General features: G+C 42.1%; 1 protein-coding gene across 1 annotated transcript in view; it reads right to left on the reverse strand.

Moving 5' to 3' along the window:
• Positions 1–14,895, reverse strand: part of LOC310635553 (venom factor-like) — a 156,409-nt gene that overhangs the window by 14,077 nt on the left and 127,437 nt on the right. The window contains exons 31-34 of the mRNA XM_083354609.1: positions 12,733–12,883; positions 4,523–4,577; positions 3,669–3,756; positions 1,920–2,009 (exon numbers count right to left, since the gene is read on the reverse strand). Of these exons, the coding sequence (XP_083210735.1) occupies positions 1,920–2,009; positions 3,669–3,756; positions 4,523–4,577; positions 12,733–12,883 (384 nt within the window). The remainder of the gene's footprint in view (positions 1–1,919; positions 2,010–3,668; positions 3,757–4,522; positions 4,578–12,732; positions 12,884–14,895) is intronic.

Here is a 14,895-nt window from a genome sequence, read left to right on the forward strand (position 1 = left end):
CTGGATGAAGCGGATTATCTAGACCCGTACCAATCGGGCTTCAGGCCCGGGTACAGCACGGAGACGGCATTGGTCGCACTGGTGAATGATCTCTGGAGGGCTCGGGACAGGGGATATTCCTCTGTCCTAGTCTTATCAGACCTCTCAGCGGCTTTAGATACCATCGACCATGGTATCCTGCTGCGGCGCCTCAGGGGACTGGGAGTGGGAGGCACGGTCCTTCAGTGGTTCTCCTCCTATCTCCTGGGACGCTCGCAGTCAGTGTTGGCAGGGGGGCAGAGGTCGACCGCGAGGCCTCTCGTTTGTGGAGTCCCTCAGGGGTCGGTCCTCTCGCCTCTCCTGTTCAACATCTACATGAAACCGCTGGGTGAGATCATTCGTGGTTTTGGAGTTGGGTATCATCAGTATGCTGATGATACCCAGCTTTTCATTTCGACCCCAAACCACCCCAGTGATGCCCTCAATGTGATGTCCCGTTGCCTGGAGGCGGTTCGGGTCTGGATGGGGAGGAACAGGCTTCGACTCAACCCTGAAAAGACTGAGTGGCTGTGCGTACCGGCATCTCAGCATATTCAGGATATTCCAACCCTCGTTATGGGGGGTGAGTTATTACCCCCCGTAGATAGGGCTCGCAACTTGGGAGTCCTCCTAGATTCACAGCTTTCCCTAGAAGACCATATAGTAACTGTGACTAGGGGGGCCTTCGCCCAGGTTCGCCTGGTGCGCCAGTTGTGGCCCTATCTAGACCGGGATGCCCTACGTACGGTCACTCACACGCTCGTGACCTCTCGTCTTGACTACTGCAACGCTCTCTACATGGGGCTACCCTTGAAGACCACTCGGAGGCTCCAACTTGTACAGAATGCAGCCGCGAGAGTTGTGTTGGGAGTTTCCCGACACTCCCATGTCACACCTCCGCGAGCTGCATTGGCTTCCAGTTGTCTTCCGGGTGAGATTCAAGGTGCTAGTAATGACCTACAAAGCCCTACATGGCATGGGTCCGGAATACCTTGGGGAGCACCTGCGGCCGGCGTCAACTTCCCTCCGCCCAGTACGCTCCCACAGAGAGGGCCTCCTCAGGGTGCCACCGGTCAAAGAATGCCGACTGGTGGCCCCCAGGGGGAGGGCATTCTCTGTGGGCGTGCCGGATTTATGGAACCATCTTCCGGTCGAGCTCCGGATGGCGCCTGATCTCTGCTCCTTCCAGCGCGATCTTAAAACCTACCTCTTTGAACAAGCTGGCCTGGCCTGATGGGATGGGGTCGGGTTTTATAAATTGATCTTAACCTTTTAATCTGTATTAATTTATTACGGGCATTGCTGTTTAATTACTTTTTAATTTTTGTACCTTGTTTTTTATTATGTATTGCCCTGTTCACCGCCCTGAGTCCTTCGGGAGAAGGGCGGCATACAAATTAAATTAATAAATAATAATAAATAAATAAATTCTGCCCCACATTAGGGGGAGTGATTGAGGTTGTTCTCCCAATGACAGATGATGCTTGGTGGAAGGGAAAACAAAGTTGAAGGAATCTACCAAGGACAATGCCATTCACCACCCTCATTCTTATGGCAGAATATAGATTGGTAGCATAATTTAGACTAGCATATGTTTACTGGCTCAAGGGCTGGTGGCACACATTACTGCAATCATGGAAAACAGACAGGAGGCAGAATTACACATATCCATTTATGGATAAATGTACCAGAGATGCAGTCTTTAAATATAATGTATCCCATAATGCAAGAGATTATTATATCTCTTTCTTACTAGATATATGATCTGTTGCAATTAACAATGGATTATGTAGGTTTATTTTGCTGAATATACACCCTATCTTTTTCTGGATAGCACACTCCAGGGTTTGCCTAGTAAACCAAGTAACAAACCATGCCACTACTCAAAGAAATTGATTTACCTTGTCTAAGTAAATGACAACAGCTCCTTTCTGAGCCATATTATTATCAATTTCAAACTTGGAGATGTATCTGTCGACTCCATTAGAGAGCTAAACAAGAAAAGGAAAGATGACATTGACTTCAGGAGTTGCAGATGATTCAAATACATGGAATTGCAGATGACTGAAGTCATTTGTACTGGCTCCATGTTACATTTAGAGCAAAGTATTTTCAAGGTTCACAGGATATACAAAGATTCATTTTTTCCACCTTAAGCACAAAGTCCAGAAGTAGTTTCCAAGTAGAAACAAATGTAAATGTACTTTTTTCTTTAATCAAAGCAATCAATTTGGCCATCTCTGCTAACTTCATCAACTTTTGCAACTATTTATCCATTGTGGGGATTAAATTGTCCTTCCATTTTTGTACGTAAAGTAATCTTGCTGCCATCAACATATATAACATCCAATTCCAATTTTTTTCTAAGTCTGTTTCCATTAGACCCAGAATAAAAGTTTCCGGTTTTATCTTTATATTTACTTTGAGAATCTTTTGTATTAAGATGTGAATCCTACTGCAATATTCCTTAGTCTGATCACATTTCCACCACAAATGATAAAACGTTCCTTCTTTACATTTACATTTCCAATTTCATTTCAAATATCTTTATACAACTTATCTGGTATTAAATACCAACAATAAATCATCTTATGAAATTTTTCTTTTACATTATAATTTAGAGTAAATTTTATACCATTTGTCCACATATGGTTCCAGCATATGTTTTGTTCCAGCATTACTTTATATCCATATTGTTCCAGCATTACTTTATATCCAAAGTTTCCTGCCCACTGAATCATACAACATCTGAGTAATTTTCAAGAAAATTAAAATAACTTTGACTAGATTTGCAAAATTTTGCAGAATCAAGTCTTAATTACAAGTATAGGCCAGGGGTCGGCAACCTGAAAAAGCAAAAGAGTCACTTGGAACCAGTTCCATCACACATAAAAAAGTGGGAGCCGTGCGCGTGCATCCACGCACGCACATGCGCACAAACAAAACATTTTGCGCATGTGCAAAATGTTTTGGTTTTTGGGCGTGCGCAGACACACATGCGCAGTTCCACTTTTTTTATGTGGACGCACCTGCGTGGCAGCGGTGACGGGTCTCCCTGGTGACGGGCACTGGGTTGCGGTGCTGCCTTTAGCCCGGGCGCCGCCGGAGCCACCCCCGGGATCTCCAAACTGTCGCCTGTTCGGAGAGGTGTGCACGCAGCTCTCCAAACCTTTGGAGAGGTGCGCACGCACCTCTGCCCGAACGGGCGGCAGCGGTACCCATTTGGAGACCTGCTGCCACCAGTTTGGAAAGCTGCCGCGGCCCGTTTGCAGAGCTACCGCCTTCAGAGGAAGGCGGCAGCTCTGCAAACGGGCCGCGGCAGCTTTCCAAATGGGCGGCGCCACTGCCCGTTCAGAGAGGTGCGCACACACCTCCGCCCATTTGGAGAGGTGTGTATGCACCTCTCCAAATGGATGGCACCACTCTCCGTTTGGAGAGGTGCGCGCGCATCACTGCCCGTTCAGAGAGGTGTGCACGCACCGGCAACTGGGAGCCGCAGGAGATGGCTTAAAGAGCCGCATGCGGCTCTGGAGCCGTGGGTTGCCAACCTGTGGTATAGGCATATGATTACCTATAATACATTCTCTAATTCAGCATCTTCAGTGAACTGTAGAAACGGCCATTTCAAGCCTCATGCAAAGCTTGCCTACCCTTGTAAGGTCTTCAGCATCAGGGAGGAAACCAGTCAGCATAGAAACATCAATTATTGTCATTGTAGAATCAACTTCTCCCAGAAACCTAAAATAAAGAATGGAGGAAAAATGACCAAATGTGGATTTCCTAGTTCACAAATAGGTTTCCTGTTCATTGTTATGAGGGCAGTTCTGTGTTTTTCAAAATGATTGATCTTGAAGGGGAGAAATCCAGTTATTGGCAGAGCTTATAGGCTGAAACATGAACCATCACAATGTATTTGCTCCTAACTCCCATAATAATTTTCATGGATGTTTTTCTAAGGTTTATCAATCTGGGTGAAAACTGAGTCAGAAGCTGTGAACATAAAATTAAATGTATTTTTGTCCTTTAAATGGAAAAACCAAGCTGAAGACCTACCATTAATCTTGCTCTATAATTCTCTTGAATCTGGCTCAACATCTGATAAATTCATGAACAAGTTTGTAAAATTTGCCCATCAACATCTTGGCCATTGCCTTCTCTCCTGGGTTATTTTTTCTCAATTTCTGAGTCTAGCCTACAGTTCTAGAGTCCCCTGGAGGTTGCCCACTCATGTAGTGGCCCTCCTGCTGTAGCATATTGCAATTTCTACATCCCTAAATCAATCTGAAGGAACTGCAATGATTTAAAGCCTGCTCTTTGTTTCATCCACCAAGAACAAAATGTTACAAATTAAGAAGATGCACAGAAAACAGATACAAGCAGACAAAGAGTTTAAAGTTGGGAGAAGTATAACTATTTTCTTGAAAAGTAACATGAGTGCTTCTCCAAATTATTGCTCTAAATATCTTGTTACAATCCAGTTTTCTTTAATATTCAACATTCTTACCTAGTGCAGATTTTGAGCTTGAGGGCTCCCTTGGCTCCCTTTGCCTGTTTTAAGTCTAAAAATTGCAAGAGAAAGTGGGGGGGGGGGGGAAATCAGACTCTGTACAAATTCTTGGCAGTTTTTTTTAAAGGTGAAAAGTTTGATTGTCCAACTGGCCATAACATCTCTTTGGAAAACCAAGGATTAAAGCAATCGTTTTACCCACTATTTTTATGCTTGCTTTATTCCTTCTTGAAAGAAATCACATGCATAAGGAATTTTTAAATAAAGAATCATAAGCCCAATTTCAATAACTGAAGAATTGTTTCTGTTTATTCTAAAGTGTGTGAGCTAGGAACTTTCAAGCTGAGCATAAAATGCAACTTATTCTTCATTTTGCAACAACGAAATTTAGATTTTTTTTCTTGTCCAACTGGCTATAACATCTCTTTGGAAAACCAAGAATTAACCTAATCACTTTTACCCTCTATTTCTATAATTGGTATTTTAAAGAATTTTTGAAAGAGGTCTATGAATAGGCAAAGTTTAACTAAAGAATAATAAATTAAATTCAGATCCAGTTTCAATCACTGAAGAACTGGTTGCGTAGATTCTAAAATGTATGAGCTAGGAACTTTCAAGATGGGTGTAAAATGCCTCTAATCATCATTTTGCAAGAACTAGATTTATGTTTTTTTATATCTACAGTATGTGCTGTTCTATGTGTATGTTTGTGCATGTGTTTGTCTCTCTGTGTGTATTTGTTTCTACTATTGTGTATCCTAGAAGCAGAAACAGAGAAAACAGAAGGAAGAAAAAGATTAGTGGTCCATCAATTCTAAAATCCTGGAGCAATTTAGCTTCTTCATTTTTATGACTTTCTCTATTTTATGGTCTCACTAGTTCTTGTTTGCAGGCAAATGATATTTCCTGCAGATCTTCCAGTGCACTATTGTTGCTACTTTGTTATGACATTGCTTTGCAGTCAATCTGGGCAATTTTCTTGCAGCAGCCAATCAGGTGGTCTACTGTTTCATCAGCTTCTTTGCAGAGATGGCATTTGCTATCTGTTGCTGTCTTCTCAATTCTGACTGTGTTTGCATTTGTTCTTAAGGCTTGGTCTTGTGCAGCCAGAATTAGCTCCTTGGTCTCTTCCTTCAACTTTCCTGCTCTTAGCCATTACCATTTATATCCATTTATATCCCATTCATAAAATCCTATATGTATGTTCTAAAAATCTTACAACCCCACTGGATTCTGACATTTTTCCAAGGAGGAGAAGAGAAGATGTTAATAGGCGCAAAGATGTTTATTCAGACTGCCAGGAGGCTGTCTTCAAAGACCAGGGGGAAAACCTTTGAACTAAAACAACAAAGGAAGGGGGGGGGAAGAGATCTGGTTTGTATCTCCGGTTTAAATGTCTAAAGGAATGGAGTAATTGTGTAAAGACACGAGAGTTCCCTCTTTCCCATGGAAGGATTTGACACCTGAATTTTAATTGATCCGGGACAAACCAGATGGCTTAAAGGGAGGGGGTTCGACCGGGGACTCTTTAAAAAGTACCAAACTGTAACACAGTTTCAAATCCTGTCTAGTATTTCCATCTCCAAACATGTTTTAGTAAAAGCTCATTTTGGACAATTTCTGGTTCAAGAGTTCTTTCTTTCCTAAGATGTGGATTGGGGTGGGTCCTGACACTTTCCCTGCTGTTTTTTTAATGTACTAGCCATGTAATGCTTTGTCTTCCCATGCCTCCTTTCTTTTTTTCATTTGATTTTTCTTGTAGGCCAGTTTGGTCTCTCCAGTACTCATTATGTCTTCCTAATATGCTATCTTCAGTGCATCTTCTTCACTGTCTTTCAGATACTCTTCCAATGCCCTTTTTTCTTGTTCAACCATCTGATGTACTTGCAACATTTCATACCCACCCATTTTCCTTGGTAGTTATAGTCTATCAACATCATTGTGTGAATGAAGGACATGATTCATTGTTATTATTCTTCTGGTCTTCCTATCCAGGGCCCTTAGTTCTGTCTGAATCAAGTCCACTATTCCAACATCTATCAAATGACTGCCCAGGTATGGATCACTTTGATGGTATTTCCTTCACTGAGTTTGGATTTTAAGATCTTCTTCAATCTCTTGATGTATTCATTTCTAACCTTTTTCTTGGTTTCATTGTACTTGATATTGTCAGCTTGAAGGATACACAGGTATTTATATTCATCCAGACTCTTGATATTATTTCCATAGGGCATTTTGATTCTGTCAGTTTCCACTATTTTTCCCTGTTTCATGGTAAGCATGGCACATTTGTCCAGACAAAACTCCATTGCAATATCTTGGCTGAATATACAGACAGAGTTGAGCAGCAATTCTATTTCAGATAGCATGTTTCCATACAGCTTCAAACCATCCATGTAAAGGAAGTGGGATAGCTTGGCAGATGTTTTTGATGGCTGAAAGACATGGCCTGAGTATTGTTGACAGAGGAAGCAGTGCAATGACAAACAGTAGTGGTGATAGTGAGTCTCCTTAGAAAAGGGATGTCAAACTGCTGACTCACGGGCTGGATGCATCATAGTGAAACTGTGCCCACCCCATTGCTGGCAATGGCAAAAAAAATCACAATACATTGGAACACGTCATGTGATGTTGCAGGTTTGACACCCCTGCCTTAGAAGATTCCTCTCGATGTTAACCAAGCTGCATCCTTGTTGTTATTTCTTTGGGTTATCCCACATCTAAGCCCAGAACTGTACTGTTTCTTCCTTGTCGGGTGCTGACTGATTTACTGCAGTCTCTCCACTGATGGACTGGTAGAAATGTTTCTTATTAGATTGAAATTGGAGGTTCTGCCTATAATTTGCAATTTGTTCTTTGTATCTGCTAATCTTCTTGCCTACAACTATTATTTGCTGCTTTATTATTTCCAGTGCTAACTTGATCTTCCTTGTTTCTAAGTGGTATTTCTTGATTAGATGTTCTTTGGTTTTCTTCAGCTTCTTTTCTTTCATTTATTATAGCTTGCATCTGCTCTCAGCTTGCTGATCTTATTTTTCCAGTTTGACTTTATATTTTGGTGGCACACTGTTTGCCTTTTTTTCTTCTTTGTTTATTTTGTGTCCCAGGTATTCAGTTATAACTGCAGCTCTGCTATACATTAGTTTGTTTCTTGCATTGAGCTGGTGCTTGTATTTGATATTGCAGTATTGGCATCTTTTAATGTTATGCTAGCTGTTTCTTTGAAACAAGTTTCAACATAGGCAACCTTGTTCTAATGTTTTTATGCTGTTCTAGTTGATGCTCAGTTATTCTTTGTTTCAATTCTTCTATTATAGTTATGAGACTTTGTTCCTTCTGAGGCAGAGGAAAAGGCATCTGGCTTCCAAATAACTCTGCTGGATTCCTCTACTGCCAACTCACCCTGATTTGCCTCTACAAGCTATGTTATTGGACCCATGACACTATGATTTCGTTGTCCTTTGTATACCTTTGCAGTTCTTCCAATTCTGCTTCTGTGAATACTTTATTTTATATTATAAATCAGTGTTGATCTGCTAGCCTCTCTTCTGTTATTTCTGATTCCAGATGTTCTTTCCAAAAACTGGTGCATCCATTTCAAATATCCTTTTCTTGTTGGACTTGATCTATAATTAACATATCATCATTTTTTTTGTTTCAATCACTAGATATTTGTGACAGGTAAGCATCTTTCTTTCCAGTAGTTGTGCAGGTGCTGATCCTGGTTGCTCAGCCAATAGTCCTGAGTTATTTTATTATTATTATTATTATTATTATTATTATTATTATTATTATTATTATTATTATTATTATTATTATCTTATCGCACAGACAACCAGAAGCTGAGACCAGCACATTTTTTTTAACTGGTGAAACATTGGGCTAATCTGAACATTCAGAACATCCTCCAACATCTAGTGTGGCTGTAGTTAACCTGGGCGACAACCAAGCCAGTATGGATTTCTGTAATTTACATCTCACCATATTTGTTATGGGAGAGAGATTCTTTGTCTGACTCCTTTGATGAGTGAGACCTGTCCACTATGGTTGAACCTCTGGCATAGTTCTCATCTTCCTCAAAGCACGCAAGTCCCACAACCACATCAAGGTAGCACCTCAATGGGTGTTGCTGTTGTTATAGTTTGTCACACAGTCAGCCAGATGTTCAGACTAAATTTGGCATTGTCTACCTATCAAGTTCTTTCCAAATTCTTGGGATAGGAGATGTGGATGCTTGATGATGTTACAGAAATAGGATGGAAGCTGAGCAAAACCACCTTTTGCATATTGACTGATGGTGAATTTGTCAATGCCAATAGTGTTCATGTGGAGCAGCATTGCCCAAGGAGCCTATTACTATTGGTACTATCTATGCTATTATTATTTAATTCTATTTTTAATTTTTTGTTGGATGATGGATATTTGTTTATCTCAACTATGTTTAAAACAGTTACTGGTGACTGACCTACTACCTGTGCTAGACGTTAGTTCCAAGCTTCCACTACTCTTTCTGTGTAGTAATACTTTCTAACATTACTTTTGAACTTCCCTCCTGTCAGTTTGAGGTTATGCCCCTGTGTTCTTGATTTTTGCTTAATATTGAACATACTGCCTTCTAGAGCCTTATTCACAACCTTAATATATTAAATATTTTAATCATGTCCCCCACATCCCTTCTGTTCTCCAGTTGAACATATTCATTTCCTCCAATCTCTCCTGATATGTTTTTTCCTTCACGCTTTGCACCATTTTTCTTGCCCATATCTGGACTCACTCAATCTTATTAACATCTTTTTCTAAGTTTTATTTCTAAAACTGGACACAGTATTCTAAATGGGGTGTGACCAAAGCCCTATAGAGCAGCATTAGAACCTCCATCTTCTGCTTGTGATTCCTCTAGTGATGTATCTCAGAATTTTGTTTGACTTCATAGCTGCCTGACCACACCATTTACTCATTTTGAAGCCATCTGCAATGAGTAGACCTAAATCCTTTTCTTCTGTTGTTCTATCTAACACTGAACCCTTGATATTGTACCCTGCCAAAGAATTCTTTTACCCCAAGTGCATGATCTTATGTTTAGAAACATTGAACTGCAGTCTTCACACTTTGGACCAATTTTCCAACAATGCCAAATCATTTTCCATATTATGAATACCCCCAGGAATATCAACTTTATTACCTTTGTGTTATCAGCAAAAAAAACCCTCCACTCAGACTTTACTTAACAATCCTTCTGTTATATCACTTAGAACAGTGGTCCCCAACCTTTGGGGCACCAGGGATTGGTTCCATGGAGAAAGGTTTTTCCACGGACCAGAGGGGGGCATGGTTTTTCATGCTGCCTGCATCCTGATAGGTGGACAATGCCAAATCCAGTCTGAACATCTGGCTGACTGTGTGACAAACCACCACCACAACAACACCCACTGACATGGTTATGGGACTTGTGTGCTCTGAGGAAGATGAGAACTATGCCATTGGTTCAATCATGGGGTTTCATTTGTTTACGCGGCCCAGTTGCTGGCATGCCATGGACCAGTGGCGGTTCACGGACTGGGGGTTGGGGACCCCTGACATAGAAACACATTGAACAGAACAGGATGCAGAATGTGACTTGTCTCTGTTCACATTGTGCTCCATTAACAAACATACACTGGGAGCTATCCCACACTGAACTTCCAGATAGGCCAAAATCCAGATAGGCTATGTCCACAGCATCATCTTCAGCCAAAACATTTGTGACATAGTTTTAAAAAATCAATCAGATTAGTCTGACATGATTTTCCTTCAGTAAAGCCATGCTACTTTGGGTCCATCAAGTTGTGCACTTTTAAATATTCATTCTTTTTTTCCAGCAGTGATTCCATTAATTTCACTACTACAAGTGTTAAGCTCACTGGCCTACAGTTTCTAACTTTTTCCCCTTCTTGTGGATGGGTATAATATTAGCTGCTCACTAGTCCTGGGAACCAGTCCTCTTAGAAGAGACTGGTTAAACATTTGCTGTGAACCAGAGTAGGTTTCTCTTTCTTTTGCTTTTACTAATGTACCTCACACAGAAACTACAGGTAGTCCTTGACTTACAAAAGTTCATTTAGTGACCATTCAAAGTTAAAACAGCACAGAAAAAGTGACTTATGACAGTTTTTCACAGTTGTGACCTTTCCAGCATCCCCATTATCAGGTGATCAAAATTCAGATACTTGGCAACTGATTCATATTTATGACCATTGTTGTGTCCCAATATCATGTGCTCACCTTTTGCTACCTTCTGACCAGCATAGTCAATGGGGAAGCCAGATTCACTTAATAACTGGATTAGTAACTTATCAACTGCAGTGATTCACTTAACAACTTGGGCAAGAAAGGTCGTAAAATGGGAAAAAATCACTTAACAAATGTCTCACTTAACAACATTTTAACTGCTTTTAATTTTTGTATGCTATGTATTTTAATTCTCCCTGTAAACTGCCCTGAGTCCTATGGGAATAGGGCGGTATATAAATTTAAATAATAAATAAATAAATTTTGGACTCAATTGTGGTCGTAAGTCAAGGACTACCTGTAGTTACCTCCAAGATGGCAGATTTTATCAGCATCCACTGAACCTTCATTCCTGTCACTTTATGCCAACTTTTGAAATTAGGTTTTAGACATGCTCCATTTTGTTAAAATTTGTCCAGTTAAAGTCTAAAACTTTTAGTTTTAGTGTATATTATACCATTTTTAGTTTTAATTTCAAACCAAAGGCATTGGTGATCACTGGAACCTAAGTTTTCCCCCAGTTCAGCTTCTGGTACCCTATCCCCATTTGTCAAAACTATGTCTGGAATGGGTCTAGGACAGACATGTCAAACTCACAACATCACGTGACGTCGTGTGACGTATCAGAGCTTTTTCTCCATTGCCGGCAATGAAGTGGGTGCAGTTTCCTGATGACACATCCAGCCCGCGGATTGGTAGTTTGACACCTCTGATCTAGGACAATTCACACCAGGCACAATTTTGCGCCCATTTCTTCATGGCCCCACCACCACAACTGACCCACCACCAGTATTTAGGCTTGGTGGGCACTTTGCTGGCATTCTTCCCTGGCAATGTCCTTCCAGCACACCTACATGGCATGGGTCCGGAATACCTCGGGGACCACCTGCTGCCGGCGTCAACTCCCCTCCGCCCTGTGCGTTCCCACAGAGAGGGCCTCCTCAGGGTGCCTCCAGTCAGAGAATGCCGGCTGGTGGCCCCCAGGGGGAGGGCCTTCTCTGTGGGCGCCCCAGCTTTGTGGAATCAACTGCCGGTGGAGCTCCGGATGGCACCGGATCTCCGCTCCTTCCGGCGCGGGTTAAAGACCCACCTGTTTGAACAAGCTGGCCTGGCCTGATGGGGAGTTAATTTGGGTTTTAAATATTTGTATATTTTATTGTTTTATCTTGGGCATTAATTTAATTCTATTTTAACTTTTGTAGTTTTGTATTTTTATCATATGCCCTGTTCACCACCCTGAGTCCCTCGGGAGAAGGGCGGTATAAAAATTTAATAAAACTAAAACTAAACTAAACTACCCCGCCCCCCATCTCCTGTGCAATTCACTGCGGGATGCCTGTCCCTTGGCGTTTCACTGCGGTGGACACTTAAATATGTTTCCCTTTGATGCAGCAAGGGGGAGGGAAGCAGGACAGCTCCCCCCCATCTAGCCTGACCCACTGGGGGTCCTAGGCCCTTCGTGGCACAAGGAGAGGAGGGCCCACCCTGTCCTTGACTGAGTCAGGCCACAGGAGGAGGCACTGCATGCCTGGCCCAGCCTCCCCAGCAGCAGCCCAGTCAGTGATCCTCTCCCTCAAAAGGTAGAATTCATATTTTTTGCTAGACATCTGCCAATAGGATTGTTCCCTTTGCCTCTGAAGAAATACAATGGAAGATAGCATGCTTGTTGCCTGCCACTTCAATGCCTGTCCAATCTACATATTTCAACACCAAAACCTGTCCTTCAGTGTTTTCAACACCTTCTTGTTCAGGGCAAAAGGAAATGAATTATTTTGTTGACTGCTAGAACTGAATCTCAACTAAGTATGAGAGACTTTCTTGTGAACAAATAGCAGAGTAAGTTTGTTCCATGTTGAGATCCTGACATGGTGAACACAAAAACTTTAATTGCCCCCCCCAAATTTCATTACAATCTACTATTTCTAGGAAGTCAAACTTACTCAATTGGATGTTTTCAACAGAAACCTCAAGATGGAATTTGTTGCAAACAATTTCATCCTCCTGTAATTGTGCATTATAGACCGTCAAAATGGTCATTGTTGCTTTTCCATCACCTGATGCTGACACAGTGAAGTCTTCATTGAGCTTGGTCTGAAAAGCAATCAGGGTTAGCATGACCTTCAACTGCAGTTCCTTGGCTACTTTGATTTTACAAATCCAAGATAGCAGCCACAGAGAAAGCATGGTTACAACGAGGGGAAGAGAAGTTGCTATTAAACTAAGCTATCTTAAACTAAGACAAAACAGTAGGAGGAGAGGGAAAGAGGGAAAGATAAGTCAGAAAAATAAAAAAGACTGGAGAAGAGAAAAGAAGAAAGATTTGCAGAACAGAGAAGAGAATCAGCTGTGGAGCGGAGAGAAAGCAGACTGAGTGCAGCGCAACAACTGGCAGAGAGGAGAAACAGGAGAGCAGATGAGATAGTGGAGCAGAGCCAACCAGGGAGAGAAGAGGAGAGCTCACTGTGAACCATCCAGGCAGACCTGTTTGCAGGAAGCAGAAAACAGGTACAATGGACCAGCAAATGTGGATGTGGAACTATTGGTGGAGGTGGTGGAACACTGCAGCACAGTAGACCAAGTGCTACGACAGCAGCAGACCAGGGCCCACAGATGGCAGCAGCCCAGGTGCTATGGACAGCAGTAGACCAGGGTCTATTAGACCAGCTCAGCACAGAAAAACTAGCTGAACATAGAAGAGACTTCAGAGGAGCAATGGCTGGACGCAACTGGGGGCAACTAGAAAGACCGGTTGAGCACAGGAAGGCAGTCAAAAAAGCAAGGCAGAAAGGATAGAGATAAATAAGGAGCAAATTAATAAAAGGAAGGATAGGGATGAATTTTTAGGAGAGAGCAGAAAGCTAAAAGCAAATCCCTTGTTGAGGAGAAAGTAGCCCTTCCCTTCGTTAAATAGCCCTATCCTAACATTAACTTTTAACTTCAATATAAATTGCAACTTTTTTCCTTTAAAACCAAAGGACATACTGCCACATACTTTTATCTATACATAAATAACAAGGCAAAAAAACAAGCACAAACAGGCAGGAAAATGTATAGAAAAATATAGGCACAATTACCTAGAACAGAGAGGCTAGAAACAAGGCTTAAAGCAAAGCACATCCACCAACCAAAAAGAGAGATTTTCAAATAACAAACTCATGGAATAGGTGAATGATACTATTGTGGTATGCAATACATGTTTCATGTATGTGCTTATGCAAAAAGAACACCCAAACTATACATGCATTAGAGGTAAACTATGTAAACTATTGGAGGAAAAAGTAAAGGACTTAGAGGCAATTTTGCCAAACCCCAACATACAAAAGAAAGCTCTACCCAAACCGAACCAAATAATGAACAAATAACTCCCAGAGCATTTGATCCTACTGATAAACACTTGGAGGAAGACAAATGGAGGTATGTCACACATAGAAGGAAACAAAATAATCAAAGAAGCAGCATACATTAACAAATCCCTTCTGCCCTATCCAACCATTAAAACTGAGCAATTGATTTCTCCCCTTTGATGTAAACATGCAGACCCACAACCTTCTCCACAACGATACAGACACCTACCAAAGAAACAATTTCAAATATCCCTAAAAAAGTCACATCAACAAACACACTTGAGACAAACAGAAAAACACCCCACACTGCACCCCCCCAAAGGAAGGCGAGTGTTGGTAATAGGGGATTCTATCCTCAAAGGAATAGAATCAGCAAGTGCTTTTTTCCTAAAAAAAAAAGGTGCCGGAGCTTTCATCTTGGCGGGCGCAGGAGGCGGAGTGGGGGCGCTGCTGTGGTCACGGGTGTGAGGGGTGTTGGCGGCGGGCTCCCCCCTGGGGGCCGGAGCCGGCGTGGCTGGTGCTGTGGGAGCAGCAGGGCCCACTTTCTATGGCGGGGCTGCGTGGGGTGGGCAGCGGAGACGGTGCGGGCCAGTCGATGCAGGGCAGCCACTTAGGCATGCAGGGCAAGGCGACAGTGGTACAGGTCAAGCACCAGGTAGGCCACCAGCCTGGCTGACACGGGTGAGCACAAGGAAGGAGTGCACATGGACTCCACACAACCCACCTCCCACTCCTTGTCCTCTCTTACTTACCTAGTTG

Source organism: Vipera ursinii (assembly GCF_947247035.1).
Source record: "Vipera ursinii genome assembly, chromosome: 2".
Lineage (NCBI taxonomy): Eukaryota > Metazoa > Chordata > Lepidosauria > Squamata > Viperidae > Vipera > Vipera ursinii.